At 37.1% G+C, this 15,997-nt stretch overlaps 1 protein-coding gene across 1 annotated transcript in view; it reads right to left on the reverse strand.

Annotated features, from left to right (window-relative positions):
* Positions 1-15,997, reverse strand: part of LOC136037015 (cullin-4B-like) — a 169,415-nt gene that overhangs the window by 124,257 nt on the left and 29,161 nt on the right. Inside the window, exon 5 of the mRNA XM_065719430.1 lies at positions 8,960-9,106. Coding sequence (XP_065575502.1) covers positions 8,960-9,106 — 147 coding nt within the window. The remainder of the gene's footprint in view (positions 1-8,959; positions 9,107-15,997) is intronic.

Here is a 15,997-nt window from a genome sequence, read left to right on the forward strand (position 1 = left end):
AAAGTAACCTCAGCTGAGCGTGGCGTGCTTGTGACTATGGTTGGAACCATCTCTGCCAGCGGGCAGTACCTTCCCCCCTACCTTATATTCCCACGCAAGAAATTTCAGCCTCTCATGCTGACTGGTGCTCCTGCTAACTCTGCTGGAGGAGCCTCGCCTTCCGGATGGGTAAACTAAGAACTGTTTCTGGAATATCTCAAATATTTCAAGAGTTACTCGCATGCTTCCCCTGAAAGCCTGAAGCTTCTGATAATGGACAACCACGAGTCCCACATCTGTTCTGCAGTTGTGCAGTTTGCGAAAGAGTCTGGTATCACTTTACTAACAATACCACCTCACTGCAGCCACAGGTTGCAGCCATTGGACATTTGGGTGTATTTTCCCTTCAAATGCCAATACAACAAGGCTATGGACAACTGGATGCTGTCCAACCCAGGGAAGACCGTGACGATATACGAGATTGCATCTCTTGTTGGCCAAAGCCTCCCCGTATCTTTCACGCCAAACAACATAATTAGGGGCTTCCAGAAGACAGGGATATGGCCTTACAATCCAGACATCTTTACAGAAAAATGATTTTCTAACCTCTGCTGTAACTGACAGACCTGCACCTGATGCTTTGGATCCAGTTGAACCTGGAAACAACCTGGCCGAAGCCCCAAGTACAAGTGGGCCTGAACAATCCTCTACACCCGTTTCAGTTCCTGTGACGCCAGAACAAGTTCGGCCATACCCTAAAGCCAAGCCGCGTGTACTGAGTGGCAGAGGCAGGAAGAAAGGCTCTACAAAGATTCTTACTGACACTCCTGTGAAAAGACAGATTGAAGAACAAGAAGCCGAAAGAAAAGATAAGAAAGCACGGGGTGGCAGGGCTAGAGGAAAAGTTAGGACTGTTGGAAGAGCTGGAAAAGCAAAAAAAGACCAGACAACAAAAAAGCTATTTGTGGATTCAGAAGGAAGTGATGATGAAAAAATGATTCTTGATGATGATAATGATGACTCGATGAAACTAGGTGAATCGGAAGATGAAAGTGAGAAAGAGGAAGAGATCTTTACAGTGTTTCTACAGGAGATTTTGTAAAGTTGTTTACGAAGGAGAGTATTTTCCTGGGTCTGTCCAAGAGAAAAACGAGAACAGTGTCAGAGTGAGTGTCATGTGCATGGCCGGTCTAAGAAAGTGGAAGTGGCCGGACCGAGAAGACTCAATATTTTATCCAAGGGAAGACATTTTGAAAAAGTTGTCGCCTCCTACCCCAGCACCCGGTACAGCTTCCAGAGCAGCGTCATACTTCGTGTTTGCTGACTGGTAGTCTAGTCTTGTGCCTAAGATATTTTTACTTTTGAAGTCGAATTTTTAATGTAGTTTTTATACGATGAATAGTCGAAGTTTACTACCAATACATGAATCTTTTTACTATGTCCAAGAGTATACCACCCCGTGTCCCAAGATATACCACCCCCGGTACTTAGTGGGACAAATGGTATAAGCAGGGACACCCCCCTTTTTATCTTCTAGCTATACAAGAAAAATCTGGAAAAATCACAGTTTATGCAGCAGTTCCGGGGCTTTCATTTGAGCCATAAACCATTTTTCTACTCCAATGTTAACCATGCATTTTGGAGGTTTTCCAAAATCCGTCCCTGCATATACCACTCTCCCCTACTTAATCTCTCATCTCTATGCAAAAACTGCATGCTGAGTCCCATATCACCTCAAAAATAAATACGCACTATGGCTCTCCCTCCACTTCTCGATACAACCATGGCCCCTACCAAAAAGACATCCTTACAAGTCCGCATGCACTATAAGTACTTTAAAAGAAGTCCAATATATGACTAGCCTCCAGCCCACTCCACCCTCTTGATCTTCCCCTAACAGAGGGTCACATGTATAAAGTTTCAGCCTTATACATCCACTCTTCTATGAATACACATCGCGCAAACAAACAATCAATCGAAGCGCTTCATACCACGAAAAAGTGAATTTACACTATGGAGGGGGGGGGGGTGATTTCAGTCATATTCATATAAGGTTTTGTGAAATGAGATATATATGATTATATTAGGAAAGCATGCTACTTAGGGTTTGTAGCATAGCGGCTTTCGAGTTAATCCGACATGCCTTAATAATAAAAAGGCTTCAAAGATATATGAATTAAACAATCCACTTGTAACAATCGCTTATTCATAATTTAAATTGAAGTTTCATCTAAAAAAAAGTGAAAGCTTCGACTTTGAAGTATTTACTACTTCCTTTTTTGGGAAACTTCTCCCAAAAACTTCAAGACTAAAACGCTGGATTTTCTGCATCCGGCTCGAGACAAATTACGCTTGTCACCCTTTTGCTGTAGTCTAACAATAAGGGTGCGTTTCTTTTTGAAGGTATGTACGACTACTTAACATATAGTTTGTAAAGAACTATCCAAGAGTTCAATCTGTATGAAATTACTCCAGTTTTATTTTGTAAACGAAAAAGTTTTAAGGCGGCTTTTATCTCCGTTTGTGTTTTATTTACAACGCTGAACTATATCACTGGACATGTAGACTCTCTGGGCAGCGCAGCATACATGTGCTGAATTTATACCTGTACATATGCTGTAAATAGTTAAGTGCTGTATACACACGTACCTGCATTATACCTACACATTTATGTTAATCATTTCAAAGAACAAAACTACTCCGACTATTGATAAAACCATTTAAGATTTAGTTTTTGAAAAATTATCTGAAAATTAAATCTGTAGGAAAGTAGTTGTGCGATTTTTATAGATTTTCTTTGTATGTGTGTGTGTGTCACTCCGTCGTACCTACAACAACGACCTGCGGCACCTTAACGCCTCAGTACAGCCGGAGTGGGAAGACATCGTCGCAACCGCTAGTTTCAGGATCTAAGGTCTAAGGTATGTATGTTTGTATCAAATGAGTTAGTTTAAGGCGGATTTTATCTGCCAAGTAAGTGTAACATACCGCATATACCATATGCACATATACGATATCGTCGGTCGGGTATCAAAAAGACGTATTTCCATAATTATAAATTTTCAGAAGAGCAAAACAAATCCCCCAACTTTTTTTTATTTTCCCTATGGTAACCGTAAAACAAAATCGGACTAATGTGTACTGATTTACATATTGATCGGTTTCTGCTTCACTATATCTGTTGAATGTTCTCTGATCTATTGCAATTTGGCGCTTAATTTCTCTTTCATATTTATTATTCTTTTTTCCTTTCCTTATACTTGTTTCTCTCTCTAATTTCGTCCGTTCTAACTTCCTGGTAAGTTAAGTTATTACCTTTATCGATTATGTCTTTTTTTATCACTAAGTTATTTTATTTGTTCAGTGATAGTTTCCTTCTGGCCCGTTGAGCACCATATCTGCTGGTAAAATTTATACTTTCCTATATATTTTAATTATGTTATTTTTTTTACTTTTTTACTTTCGTTGGATTTTATATATTGTGTTCTGATATATGTTCTTTGAATTGTATTTATAAATATAAAATATTTTTTCCTTCTGATGCCTTATATTTTAATCAATTTTTCATACTCCGGTTGGTTTAACTGATTAGAAGCGAAAATTTCTATAAGTTTCTAAAAAAATCCTTTTCTTTGAAAGATTTTCACTCCTTTGCAAGGGAGACTCTTTTTCATCAGCCTAAAATAGGAAACCAATAGCTTCTTCTTCAGGGCTTCACCATATAAATCTGGCGTCACCGTGAAATCTGGTCACTGAAGCAAAATTCGAATACTGTCAGAGCCAAGCTTAAAACACAGAATTGTCAACAGCTACTAAAGCTTTGTTTTAAGGAATCACAAAAATGAAGCTGTGAAGGTATTAATTCCTGTCCACGGTAAAATTTGGTAAATGAAGCGAAGTTCGACTCCTTTCAGAACCTAGCTTGAACCATGGAGTTGTCAAAACCGACAACAGCTATGTTTGAGACATCACAAAAATCAACCTTTAAAGGTATTCATTCCTGTTCACCGTAAAATCTGGTCGTCAAAACGAATTCGACTGCTGCCAGAGCCTAGCTTTAAGCAAAGAATTGTCTAGCAGCAAAAGAGTTAATTCATGCCCACTGTAAAATCTGGTCACTGAAGTGAAAATCGAAGACTGTCAGAGCCTAGTTTGAAACCTGGAATTATGAGCAGCTAATATAGCTGTGTTTGAGGCATCACAAAAACCAAACTGTAAAGGTATTAATTCCTGTCTCCTGTAAAATCTGGTCACGGAAGCGAAATTCGACCCCTGTCAGAGCCTAGCTAGAAACATAGAATTGTCAGCAGCTGTTATAGCTATTTTTGAAGCATCACAAAAAACAAGCTATAAAGGTATTAATTCCAGTTCACTGTACAACCTTGTTGTCAAAGCAAAATTCGGCTCCTGTCAGAGCGTAGCTTGATCCAAGAAATTGTCAGCAGCTACTAAAGCTATGTTTGAGGCAGCACAAAAACCAAACTGTAAAGGTATTAATTCCTGCCCACCGTAAAATCTGGTCGCTGAATCGAAATTTGACTCCTATAAAAGGCTAGCTTGAAACATGGAATTGTCAACAACTACTATAGCTGTGTTTGAGACATCACAAAAAAAAACAAGATATAAGAGTATTAGCTTCTGTCAACTGTAAAATCTGGTAGTCAGAGCGTAATTCGACTCCTGTCAGAGCCTAGCTTGAAACATGGAATTGTCGGCAGCTACTATAGCTATTTTTGAAGCATCACAAAAAAACAAGCTATAAAAGTATCAGCTTCTGTCCACTGTAAAATCTGGCAGTCAAAGCGTATTTCGACTCCTGTCAGAGCCTAGCTTGAAACATGGAATTGTCGGCAGCTACTATAGCTATTTTTGAAGCATCACAAAAAAACAAGCTATAAAAGTATCAGCTTCTGTCCACTGTAAAATCTGGCAGTCAAAGCGTATTTCGACTCCTGTCAAAGCCTAGCTTGAAACATTGAATTGTCAGCAGCTACTATAGCTATTTTTGAAGCATCACAAAAAAGAAGCTATAAAGGTATTAGCTTCTGTCCACTGTAAAATCTGGCAGTCAAAGCGTATTTCGACTCCTGTCAGAGCCTAGTTTGAAACATAGAATTGTCAGCAACTACTATAGCTATTTTTGAAGCATCACAAAAAAGAAGCTATAAAGGTATTAGCTTCTGTCCACTGTAAAATCTGGCAGTCAAAGCGTATTTCGACTCCTGTCAGAGCCTAGTTTGAAACATGGAATTGTCAGCAACTACTATAGCTATTTTTGAAGCATCACAAAAAAGAAGCTATAAAGGTATTAGCTTCTGTCCACTGTAAAATCTGGCAGTCAAAGCGTATTTCGACTCCTGTCAGAGCCCAGTTTGAAACATGGAATTGTCAGCAGCTACTATAGCTATTTTTGAAGCATCACAAAAAAGAAGCTATAAAGGTATTAGCTTCTGTCCACTGTAAAATCTGGCAGTCAAAGCGTATTTCGACTCCTGTCAGAGCCCAGTTTGAAACATGGAATTGTCAGCAGCTACTATAGCTATTTTTGAAGCATCACAAAAAAGAAGCTATAAAGGTATTAGCTTCTGTCCACTGTAAAATCTGGCAGTCAAAGCGTATTTCGACTCCTGTCAGAGCCTAGTTTGAAACATGGAATTGTCAGCAACTACTATAGCTATTTTTGAAGCATCACAAAAAAGAAGCTATAAAGGTATTAGCTTCTGTCCACTGTAAAATCTGGCAGTCAAAGCGTATTTCGACTCCTGTCAGAGCCTAGTTTGAAACATGGAATTGTCAGCAACTACTATAGCTATTTTTGAAGCATCACAAAAAAGAAGCTATAAAGGTATTAGCTTCTGTCCACTGTAAAATCTGGCAGTCAAAGCGTATTTCGACTCCTGTCAGAGCCTAGTTTGAAACATGGAATTGTCAGCAACTACTATAGCTATTTTTGAAGCATCACAAAAAAGAAGCTATAAAGGTATTAGCTTCTGTCCACTGTAAAATCTGGCAGTCAAAGCGTATTTCGACTCCTGTCAGAGCCCAGTTTGAAACATGGAATTGTCAGCAGCTACTATAGCTATTTTTGAAGCATCACAAAAAAGAAGCTATAAAGGTATTAGCTTCTGTCCACTGTAAAATCTGGCAGTCAAAGCGTATTTCGACTCCTGTCAGAGCCTAGTTTGAAACATGGAATTGTCAGCAACTACTATAGCTATTTTTGAAGCATCACAAAAAAGAAGCTATAAAGGTATTAGCTTCTGTCCACTGTAAAATCTGGCAGTCAAAGCGTATTTCGACTCCTGTCAGAGCCTAGTTTGAAACATGGAATTGTCAGCAACTACTATAGCTATTTTTGAAGCATCACAAAAAAGAAGCTATAAAGGTATTAGCTTCTGTCCACTGTAAAATCTGGCAGTCAAAGCGTATTTCGGCTCCTGTCAGAGCCCAGTTTGAAACATGGAATTGTCAGCAGCTACTATAGCTAAGTTTGAGGCATCACAAAAATAAAGCTTTAAAGATATTCATTCCCGCCAACCGAAAAATCTAGTCGTCAAAACAATATTCGACTCCTGCCAGAGCAGTTTACATTTCAAAATTGTATTTTGATTTCACATAGCTAAGATTTGGATTTGGATAGCTAAGAACTGGAAAAATCCAAATCTTGAAAGATTTGGATTTCAAGCTAGATCTTCCCTTTTTTTGATTAAGCTATAATATATTGATTAAGCTATAAGCTATAGAAGTTTACAATCTGAATACAAATCAGTATATTTTTCTTTGATGTGGTACCAAATTTCTGCAGGAAATAAAGAGCTCTTCGACTGATTTCCTTCTGTAAATCTGTAATTTATGTGCCATCAGAAAAGGCGATTCCAGAGTGCGATCTTATTGATTCCTATCGATAAGAATCAACCAACAACGATCAACATGCCATTGACAATATCATCTGAACATCATCATGATCATCATCATCATCATTACGTCATCATCATCATGTTGATGTCTCATCTGAAACTTCTGATGATGAGACAATGTCCAACGATGGCATTGACTTGCGTGTTGCATAGTTCGAAATTTAAGCAGTAATCACAGCAACATAAAAAAAACAGAAATTGTCTTAGACTGCATTAGAAAAGTTTCTGATTTGTTAGAAGATGTTGGAGACTTATTTGAATATGAATCGAGCTCTTTTCAGTTCAGACCAGAAGAGGTCTGATGGGTATCGATCAATCTCGACCAGCACCTGAATCCAACGCTTGAAAATATTGGCTTTTCTTTAGGCTTGGAAAGTCGGAACCAGGTTCAAATAGAGAACAAAACAGAAAACCTCCTTGAAAGAAAGAAAGTGTGGACACTAGTCAGATTAATGCAAATCCTGTGTATGACTTACGCACCTCAGCCTCACTGCCTATGCTCACTAATGGCCTCAGTAATTACCCTTCTTATCTCAACTCCCCGACTGGTTTCGTTGGTCTTGTGAAGCAGGCAATGACCTGCTACCTGAATTCATTTTTGCAGACACTGTACATGACTCCTGAATTCAGAAACGCATTGTAACAATGCTTGAAACATGATATTGTTAGCAACTACAAGAGCTATGTTTGAGCCACTATAAAAACCAAGCTACAAAGATATTAATTCCTGTTCACTGTAAAATCTGGTCGCTGAAGCGAAATTCGACCTCTGTCAGAGTCTAGCTTAAAACATGAAACTGTCAGCAGCTCCTATAGCTATGTTTGAGGCATGACAAATAACCTATTTTTCTAAGTTGTGTTTGTTTACCAAATACAATGTATTTTTCTAAGAAAATATTACTCCTGTCGGTTGAAAAATATATAATAAAAATCACTAATAAAAAATCACTGAGCTTATTACTATCATCAACTATTTATCTTTAAATTTTGTATTTTGCTTTAATGAAATTTGATCTAATTATTCCTCGGAGTTTACACCCATTTTTTTGTACTTCTTTTGTGCTCAGCTTGAAAAAAGAAAAGAAGGTGTTGATTCTGGATTACCGTCTTGTTAAAACCCTGTCGATCGCTTAGCCGAAGCTCAATCTGACTAGATATCATACCAAAAAAATTAACCAGCAACAAAAAAGAGTTCACATCAGTGCTACCCGTACAAAAATATAACTTTCTTTATAATTCAAGTTGGAGGACTCTTAAACATCATTGACAGGGTTTTCGGGAAAGGCCTTTTCACTGATATTAATTTTTTTGTTTCGATTCGACGCCAATTTCAAGGGGTTAGCGTTATTTTTTGAAACTTCCGAAAAAAAATATTTTCAAAATGACATTTTACTATTAAGACTAATTGAAACAGTAGTCATCATTCAATCAGCTGCAAATGACGATTTTCTCTCACTTGGCAGTTTTTTTAACTAATTTTCAAATTTTTGGTCACTATGGGCCGCGGATCGTTCTTTTCAAGGTTCTTTTCAAGCGGCAGCTCTGTTTGACATATATAAGCTTTAAATATCATACAAGAAGATTTCCAATATGACCCTGCTAGGATCAGTTCTTATCCATGAATAGCCAAGAATAGGACAAGAATAGCCCTCACAGTTCAGTAATACTGACTAATTTCGACCAAAAACTTGTAAATGGATATCTTAAACAGCTAGTTTCAGGCATACATGCAAGACTTCTTTTTTAAGGGACATGACCATACTTGAGGACAAATCCTTAGATGACAAATACCTCCCATCCTGCTCTCCCATTTCAGAAATGTGAAAATATAGGCATGAAAATTCCTTCTTAGGCTATTTGAGATACCAATGACAATATTCTGAAAGCCCCCTCACTTCATTGAAAAAAAAAACAATATTTCTGACACAGCCAGAATATGATACAATTAGTAGTAGCACAACAAATGATCCTTCAATGATTTGAACCAAATTTTTCTCAAATTTCTAGACCCCCAGCCCTGGAAATGACTCGTTATTATTACTTATACAATTCATACTACTTACTTCGTAGATTGATCCAGATAGTGAATAAGGCGAAGATTCTCTTCATTCAACCGCTTTTCAACGTGAGCTAAATAAGCAGGAACTTCTAGTTCTAGAATAAGGCGCTTTCCTTCAAGATTGTACATCGTTTCTGTTGCACCCAAAAACCTGGAAAAAGGGATTAATCACATTTATTCCTTCTTATTATTGTTTACTTTTTTGTTTTAAATTTTGTATCTTTTCGTTTTCTTCCCCTATTTATAACCCATCCTCTACTTCCGTAAATGATTTCTTAGCCACATTGTCTTTTCATGTGCAATTAAAATAAAGTACAATATATATATATATATATATATATATATATATATATATATATATATATATATATATATATATATATATATATATATATATGAGAGAGTGTGTGTGTGTGTGTGTATGTGTGCATATATATCCTTCTTTCTCTGCCTTCAATACACAATATCAGTACAAACCAAACTCGTTTGTCATCTAAGGACACTACTCCTTATTTTGACTTTGGAAAACCAATCTACAAGGCTACCATGGATCCAAGGCGGTATCTAGGGTGGGTTAGGGGATTTGAACCCCCTGCCCCAAAAACCTATAAAAACAAATTTCTGAAGTATTTTTTAAAGTTATTTTTTGGTCCCCCACCAAAAAAACACTCCCCCCTCTTAACCGAAATCGTAGATACGGCCCTAAATGGATCAGCCACTGCATGCACTATAATGCCCAGGCAACATGAAAAATGTCAGAGTGCCAATTAGGACGTCATTTCAAAATGTAGTTAATTTTAACTAATAGATATTGTAAATTGTACCACATTAAGCACTTTGTCAACAAAGTATGTACATTTTAGAGAAGTTTGGGTAGAAGAAGGAATTGATGGAGTCAACAGATGGAGCCCTTGGATTGGTGGAGGGGAATATTTTGGGTTGGAAATTTATTTTAATCTATTTCCAGTAAAAATAAACGAGCATGTGATGACAAAATAATTGTGCTTTTTTCAAAATTACTTTCATACATACTGCAGCTAAGTAGTTCCAAAAAATAGCCATTCTTCTATAATCTTTTCTCAGTATTTTGTCCTTTTTTCACCTCTGGTAAGCAGCCTGGTCTCAGTGCAGCCGGTATTGTTTCAATTCCTATTTGCTAAAACACCTTATTCGTATTTCACTAAGTTCAATCTTTTGTCTTTCCGTTAACCTGTATATATTTTCTTCATTTTACAGAAAATTAGTCTATGTGCAGTCAGCTTATTTCTTTACTTCTTTTTTTTTAGCAGAGCAGCGGAATCTAGGGCAGAAACAAGTACTGAAAACGAATATCTGTCGGAACATTCAAAATTCCTTGCGCTAATGGCATAAAGTGCGTGTCTGCAGAAATAGAAAAAAAAACAAAGATTAGGTATGTTTTTATTTTGGGGAGCTTTTTTGAGTATTTTGTCAGGTAGAAAATTTCTCCGTGAGTACATTTTTAGGTCCAATTCCATTAATGAAGGATTTAAAGAGTAGAAGGGGAGTATTTTCTCTTCACTCTACTTTTCACATTCACCTTCACTTAATTTGCACTTACAAGCAATAAGAACTTAGTTCTTCAACTGATTGATATTAGCGTGAAAATACTATACTCTATGCAATACTAACTATTTTTGCAATTCGCTCCCCTCCCCCACCCTAACTCCCATGATGTGATCCAGATCTTTCCACGCTCGGACACCCTCTTTGCGCTACACTTATACACCTAGCAGAAGTTTTATTGAAGCCCTGCCTAGCAATGCGAAGCCAACTAGCAGTCGCAAAGTGGATTAATTCCCTACCTTTTGTTGCCTCAGTTTCAACGTGCTAGACTTTCTGAGAGAGGCCAGTTGCTTGCCTAAATGACCTGAAAACCCGAAATTCGAAGAGGAATGTTCCTTGTATGGGCATGAAGCCATTGTTATCAAATTCATGCCACAGATTCACCAAAAGCCTCCATCTGAACAGAGACTATCGAAACATATCTCATGCGATTGCTTAAAGCCGTGTTGAAAGGGATACCTGAAACAACAAATAAAACTCCTATCGTGGGTGACAGGTAGGACGGACTGTTTGGTCATACTGGTCCAAATGATGGTAGTATGTCTGTGAAGGACTGCAGAGGGTGTCACCAGTTACGTGACCGCAGCTCGATAGTCAGCCCTTTCTCGACGAACTCAAAAATCGGAAATTGGCAAGATTGTTGCAAACACAAAGAGCAAAGCACATTTGAAGAAAGTAAATTATGAAACATTGGAAGCAAATGGATTTGACTATATAAGCAGCTTAAGTACTGCCGACACCTTTTGTGTATGGCTGTCTGGACGATTTGAAGACAGTGTGAGATCTGTATGTTTAACTCATGATGTTTATACGCTTAGTTTCTAGGAAATTCTGTGTAGCACACATGAGGAAGTAGACAACAGAATGGCTTTGCCCGTTACCTTTTGGTTCAGAAACGACTTTGAAAGCTTGTGCTAAGAATGCTGAAATAGCTGCGATACTATTAGATCCCTCGTCTCCATAACATTTTTTCTGGGGAAAATGTCGAGCCTCAACTCTTATTGTAGTTTCCAAATTTTTATGTCCCCATTATTCTTTTCTTCCAGAGAATGGAGAAGCAAATGTTAAAGTCCCTGGCGTTCATTCACAGTATTTAGGGGTGTGACACAACGAGTTACATTTCCTCCAAAGGAAAACGAACATTCTTAGCGCCCGCAGTAAAGAGCGGTCTGTACATGGAGATTTAGTGTGCAATACACACGTTTAGAGATGAAACCTCCCCGGAAGCCAGTGTGTTCTCCTTCCTAAATATTGCAAGAAAGCAGGTGATCAGCGCTTATGGAAGGGACCCTAACCAGTTTTCCCTCAGTGATTTACTAGTACAACTGTATTCTCGTAAGAAGGAACCGAAAGCGTTCCTCGTGTGGAACATTGCAAGCGTTCTTACTATAAGCTTCCAATCTGGAATGCCTCATTAGTCACAAGAGTTTTTCTGCCAAGCCCTTTGAATTATTGATGGCAATTTCCTGGACAAGATGTTGTTCCTGTTGTTTCGAGTGCTTCCTTATTTCCGTCGGGATATTCAAAACTCTTTTGTGAGTGTAGCAAAAGGTACACCAAGAAGTATAAATGCCTTCCTCGATTTTGTGGTTTTGTGTGCTTGGGCCAGAAAGTGTGATAATTCGCCCAAAGAAGTATAACATTTTCTTTAGATTCATTTTTTTTCTTCTTTCTTTTCATCTAAATTTCTTCAGCTAATTTTTTTTTTATTTTGGATGTAATTATGTCGAAGCTAGGATTCAATATATGTGCACTTTAATTTATTCCTAGTGGGTTTGTAAGTGGCTCTGGAGTTGTAAAGGTGTTGTCACCTTCCTGTGTAGCCTCAATTTCTCTGTACCTCCCCCTTTCATCATAACTCTAATGCAAATACAAGAAAGTTGGTTTATGGTGTCACCCCTTAGGTATATTTTAATTATGTACAGTTTAGAAACTAGGTCTAATTGTGCTTATTATTTTTGCTTTCCTCTCTCTGTACCTTATTCTGTTTCACATCGTAAGTTCAAACGTCTTATCTAGGTCGAAAAAAATAAAATGTATCTGAACCTGAATGTATCTGAATACCTGAAGACAGGTGGATTTTGTACATTAATGACAATTTTGTACATTAATTGACATCGACTGATTGACACATTAATTGACATTTTTTTATTTTGACATGTATTTTTCACATTAATTGACATTTATTAATTGAGACATTAATTGATCTGTACATTAATTGACATTTTGTACATAATTAATGGATTTTGTACATTAATTGACATCTCTTCTGTCACACAAAATTTTCGTTGCGCCCACCTATATTCGTTTTCAGTAACCAATTCTGCTTCTGATAAATTCCTAAAACCTTCCTTTAGGTCGTTGAAGCCTGTGATGTTAGATTCTCGTTGGCTCGGCTCCTGACTAGGCTACTAACATCGGCACCGCTCGGCACCTGACTAGGCTACTACTTGTAATTTTCAAGCCTTTCTTAGTTTTGTTTTCTAGCAAAAACAGCAGACAGGTAGGATTTTCAATAAGAAGCCAACTGAAGTCAGGAATCAACTGACTACAGAAGTAAGATGCTATAAGTTGTTCACGCATAAAAAATATAACTAAAGAAGAAACCAAATTTAAAACAATAACAAACAGAGGTTTGAGAAGCAACTCAAATTTTTATATATTTGATTGAGCGAGAAGTGTTCGCCTAATCGAATATTATGGTTGTGTAGTATGGATTTTTAATTAAAACACCTAAGCAAACTCTAGCAAGGAGCAAGAAATCCAGTTCACATTGAAATGAAATGAAAATATAAAAGAAACATTATTACATTCTCCGTTCATCAGACTGAAAAAATTTACTAAAAATTTTCTAACTTTTTTAACACAGCTAAGAATTGATGGTCCTGCCAACAAACAAAAGAAAAAAATATGCAAAAACCACCCTCTGTTAACTATAGTTGTATCACAACTCTGTTAACTATAGGTTTTATCTTACAACAAAAACGACGACCACTTAAACAAAACATAACCAGACTTACAATAAAAATGTTTATCTTTTTGCCCTTTTATGGTGAGCTGATTCTTTGATGTTGCACAATCTCGCAAAGAATCGCCCTCAGCGAAACTCTCGCAGTTTGTTGGAGTCTCAAAATCTACAAACTTGTTTTTTTCGTTTTGGGTATTTTACTTTCAGTATCTAAATAGCACAAATTCTGTGATGTATTACATAATTGTTAGTTTCTACAAAAGTATTTCCCGCATTAGTCGAAAAGTTAGATTATAACTTCTTTCCCTCCTCTATTTGTTCACCCAAAATCAAGAGAAACCATTTATATTCTTCAATGTTTGGAGCCACAACCGCCATTAAGCAGAAGACATGGAGTATTTTCCTAAAACTAAAACCACCACCCTTAAATCAGCGAAAGGATGCATAAAAAGGCACATTTTGTATACCCCTTCCACCTATGCCTGGGTAAACATCCTTTGTTTTACCGTACATCGGAAAGGATGAGGCTGTATATGTCTATATTTGCAGTTAAATGTAGCACGCGAGTGGGATCATCCCTGTTTCATGAATAGTGAATCATCCAACAGCAAAGCGTATTACAAACACGAGGTCTGTTTTTGCTAATTGGACAACTCAGAAACTACTTCTTTATGACGCAAGCATTACTGTGATGTAGAGTTGAATAAGACAAAAACCATGTACAACATAACTTCTTTACTCAGCAACAATAGTTGAAGATTGGGGATTTTTAAAGACAATGAATTAGTCTGGACTTAACTGGAAGAAGGAGGGGGGATGGTTTCTCATGGATTAAACTGAATTTTTAGTCTCAAAAATTCTTCAAATTTAAAAGAATAATAATAAAAAAAAACGTAATTCCCAAAATGCAAATCAGTTTATCGTTAGCAGTTTGAAAACTCGTTTAATCCAACATTAAATAAAAAACACATCGACAAATTCACGAATCCACAATTACCCCAAACAATCAATACAAAAACTAAAGCTATATCTGCACTTTAAAAGCTGCATAAAACAAAATTATTATTATAAAAAAAAAATGTTCAAATACAAATCGAGTATAGGCCAAACAAACATTCTGTAGGGTTTAATGGCTAACTAACTTGTCGAAATGTATTCCTTCAGCTATGATACCGATTCCTCAGGAAACTAAGATGTAAAGAGCTGATTTTCGCAACGTCAATAACAAAAAGGATTTTAAATACCATAATTTTCCAAAAAAGGGTAATTGACAAATTTTGTTGATGGGGGATGCCCCCTCTCCCACCACACACCTCTGTAAAGTTAAGCATATTGCTTCAATTCAAGTATTTATGCAATAAGAAGCGATCTGTGTCCCCCCCACCTACACCTTCAGTGCCTTTATTTCACACAGAAAGGAGGATATAAAATAAATCCCCACCCCCTCGGTGTTGATCTTTAAGATCACTCGTGAAAAGTAGGAGAACTTGCACTTAAAATGCGTTTTTATTAATGACTCATGTACGACCCATGATAATACCGACAAAATATCATAAATATATCATAACAAAAATTGTCAATAATTGAAACTTTACGATACCCTCTCACATATCACCTATTTTACCCTTTCAATTCAATGTTCGATTGCCCAAACACTTAATTTTGTAATAAATGTTTTGTTTTTATTCAGTACTATTCTGCCAGACAACTGGTTTATATCTGTCAAAATAAAACAGACAGAAAACCAAAACTAAGCTAAAACAACAGCTACGTGTTCATTTTACTTTTCTTTTTATCAAACAGTTCGTGGTAACAAACTGTAGTAAGGAGCGACCCGGCTCAATAGTAAACGAAACTCTAAAAACCGGAATTTCGATGCTAAAAGATATATCAAAAGAATCGGATTTTTATGCTGATTTTAAATATATAAGTTTCATCAAATTTAGTCTTTGTCATCAAAAGTTACGAGCCTGAAAAGTCTTAGGATCTTAACGAAAATCACACCATCGCATTCAGCGTATCAGAGAACCATATAGAAAAAATTTCAAGGGCCAATCTACAAAAATGTGGAATTTCGTATTTTTTGCCAGAAGACAAATCACGGGTGCGTGTTTATTTGTTTTGTTTTTTTTTTCCCAGGGGTCATCGTATCGACCAAGTGGTCCTAGAGTGTTGCAAGAGGGCTCATTCTAACGGAAATGAAAAGTTCTAGTGCCATTTTTAAGTGACCAAAAAAATTGGAGGGCACCTAGGCCCCCTCCCACGCTCATTTTTTTCCCAAAGTCAACGGATCAAAATTTTTAGATAGCCATTTTGTTCCGCAACGTCGAAAACCATAATAACTATGTCTTTGGGGATGAATTAACCCCCACAGTCCCTGGGGGAGAGGCTGCAAGTTACAAACTTTGACCAATGTTTACATACAGTAATGGTTACTGGGAAGGGTACCGACGGTATCAGGGGGATTTTTTTGGTTTGGGTGTGGAGTTC

Source organism: Artemia franciscana, chromosome 16 (assembly GCF_032884065.1).
Source record: "Artemia franciscana chromosome 16, ASM3288406v1, whole genome shotgun sequence".
Taxonomy (NCBI): domain Eukaryota; kingdom Metazoa; phylum Arthropoda; class Branchiopoda; order Anostraca; family Artemiidae; genus Artemia; species Artemia franciscana.